At 42.1% G+C, this 2,500-nt stretch overlaps 1 protein-coding gene across 3 annotated transcripts in view; it reads left to right on the top strand.

Annotated features, from left to right (window-relative positions):
• LOC122251284 (monocarboxylate transporter 12) overlaps positions 1-2,500 on the top strand; it is a 199,034-nt gene that overhangs the window by 177,553 nt on the left and 18,981 nt on the right. For all 3 annotated transcript variants that reach the window (XM_086533667.1, XM_086533666.1, XM_086533669.1), the window contains exons 5-6: positions 839-1,115; positions 1,204-1,411. In XM_086533667.1, coding sequence (XP_086389793.1) covers positions 839-1,115; positions 1,204-1,411 — 485 coding nt within the window. The remainder of the gene's footprint in view (positions 1-838; positions 1,116-1,203; positions 1,412-2,500) is intronic.

The following is a 2,500-nucleotide window of genomic DNA, read 5'->3' as shown; positions in this document are numbered from 1 at the left end:
GTTACACACTTCTAACTTTGTTGATATCACTTAATAATTTCCAGACCTATGAGTTATAGGCCTATGAAGACAACCTGAAAGTCTAAAATCAATAGTCCATTAATAGAATTTGCCTTCCATAAAAGACCTCATATTTATCTTACGCCACAATAAAATTCCTTTAACCTTTTCTCATGCATCACAAAGTCAACCTTTATAGCCCTAATGCACCACAAAGTCGACTGTGAAGAGCTATTACACCAAAAACCCCACGTTTACTACCTTTCCGCGAACACAGATCACACACATACGACCCGCTTCTGCAACAGAGGTCATTCAGGCATTCGCAACATGACAATAATAATAACAATAATGATGATAAGAATAGTAATAATAGTACTGATCAGAATAAGATTAATTGCTATGATGATGAGGATGATAACAAGGAAAAAAACAATGATAATAATATAAATCATAGAAATAATAATGATAATGATAATAAAATGATCATAGTAATAAGAATTACAATAATACAATAATAATTACAATGATGATAAGGATAATGATAGTAACAATAATAATAATGAAAATAAGAGTAACAAGGATAATGATAATGATGATAATAATATTAATGATAATGATAATGATGATGATGATAAATTAATGATAATGATAATAATAGTAGTGGTAGTAGTAAAGATAATAATAACAATAACAATTATAATGATAACAAAGATTGAAAAATCATAATAACGAGAAGAATTATTAGTGGAGAAGGGACTCTTCCTTTCCCTAGCACCTCCGTCTACATCGATACGCTCACCACATACCTGTGCTGACTGCCTTCCCTCGTGCACAGGTCCATAGGGTGGCGCCTCGGCCTGCAGGCGGTGACGGGCGTGGTCGTGCTCACCTTCCTGATGGGGACCTTCTACCGCTCGGCGTCGCTCTACCACCCGCAGCGACGCGCCATCTTGCACCTCAAGAACCAGAAGCGCAAGATCAAGGAGAAGAACCGCACGGACGACACGCCGCCCTTCTTCGACCTGGCCACCCTCAGGAGCCGCACCGTGCAGATCCTCCTCGTGTCGATAGGCCTCTCGTCCTTCGGGATCACCACGCCCATCATATACCTCGTAAGTGAAACTGAAAATGTAAAACTAAATACGATATTATCTTCCAAGGTCGACCTCAAGTGCAGCCCCATTTTGCTCTCCTCCGTAGGCGCACCAGGCGGAGGAGGAGGGTCTGGGAGACACTTCCGTGGTGCTCCTGCAGACGTACCTGGGACTCGGCTGGGTGATCGGCTGCTGTGCCTTCGGCTTCGTGGTGCTGCAGAAGAACACGGAGTGCCGCGTCGGCCGCCAGTACCTGTGCCAGGCCTCCATGTTCCTGTGCGGGGTGTCGACGCTGGCATTCACGGCCGTCGAGGGTAGGTCCTCCTTGCTGGTTCTAGTTCCAGGTTCTATCCGGCGAGTCCGTGGCCATCAATGGCTTCATCATCTTCATCATCATAGGCATTGTTGTTCATGTTTCTTTTGTCGTAGTTCTTATTGTTAGCAAATGTTCTACTGCCACTATTGCGCTAAAGTCACTTTATTAGTATTGTCATTATCATAATTAATGTTACTGATATTGTTGTCATCATCGTTATCATCCTGATCTTCCTTATTGTTATCAATATCATAATAATAATCATTATCCATATCATATTCATTACATCATCATCATTATCATTAACGTTTTTCGCTGCTACTGCTTCTAATGATATTCAAACACTACTATTGTTCCTATTACGTCTAGCACTACTACAACTGTCACTAAAGATGGCTTCTAAGCCTCCTTTCATAATCATGCCTACATCACCATTCATTACATACCTCAGAACTTGTATATTACATAAGACTTTTCATTCATTCACTCCTGTATTCGTCGTCTATTTCACAGTGACATATAATTTTATTTCCTATAAAGCACGGAAGAGTAGATCGAAGAATCGAGAAAGATAGATTCCTTCTCATCCGGATTACTATATAACCTCTCTCTCTCTCTCTCTCTCTCTCTCTCTCTCTCTCTCTCTCTCTCTCTCTCTCTCTCTCTCTCTCTCTCTCTCTCTCTCTGTCACTTTCTCTCTCTCTCACACACTATCATCACTCAAACACTAAATTTATCTCGTCGCTATATCTTCTCCTCTCTCTCCTCTTCTCTCTCTCTCTCTCTCTCTCTCTCTCTCCCGTACGCCACTCTCCTCTCTCTCTCTCTTTCTCTCTCTCATCTCTCTCTACTCTGTCTCTCTCTCTTTCTGCCTATCCTCTCTCATCTCTCACAAAACTTTTCTCTCTTTCTCTCTCTCTCTCTCTCTCTCTCTCTCTCTCTCGTCGTCTCTCTCTCTCATCTTCTCTCTCTCCTCTCTTCCCGCCCCTCTCCTCTCAATCTCTCTTCTCTCTCTCTCTCTCTCCTCTCTCTCTCTCTTCTCTCTCTCTCCGCTCATTTTCTCTCTCTCTCTCTCTCTCTCTCTTCT

This window comes from Penaeus japonicus, unplaced genomic scaffold, assembly GCF_977035675.1.
Source record: "Penaeus japonicus unplaced genomic scaffold, GWHDUDI00000001_assembly GWHDUDI00000039, whole genome shotgun sequence".
NCBI classification, from domain to species: Eukaryota; Metazoa; Arthropoda; class Malacostraca; order Decapoda; family Penaeidae; genus Penaeus; species Penaeus japonicus.
The sequence above is the reverse complement of the archived record's forward strand: the minus strand, read 5'-3'. Positions and strand labels throughout refer to the sequence as shown.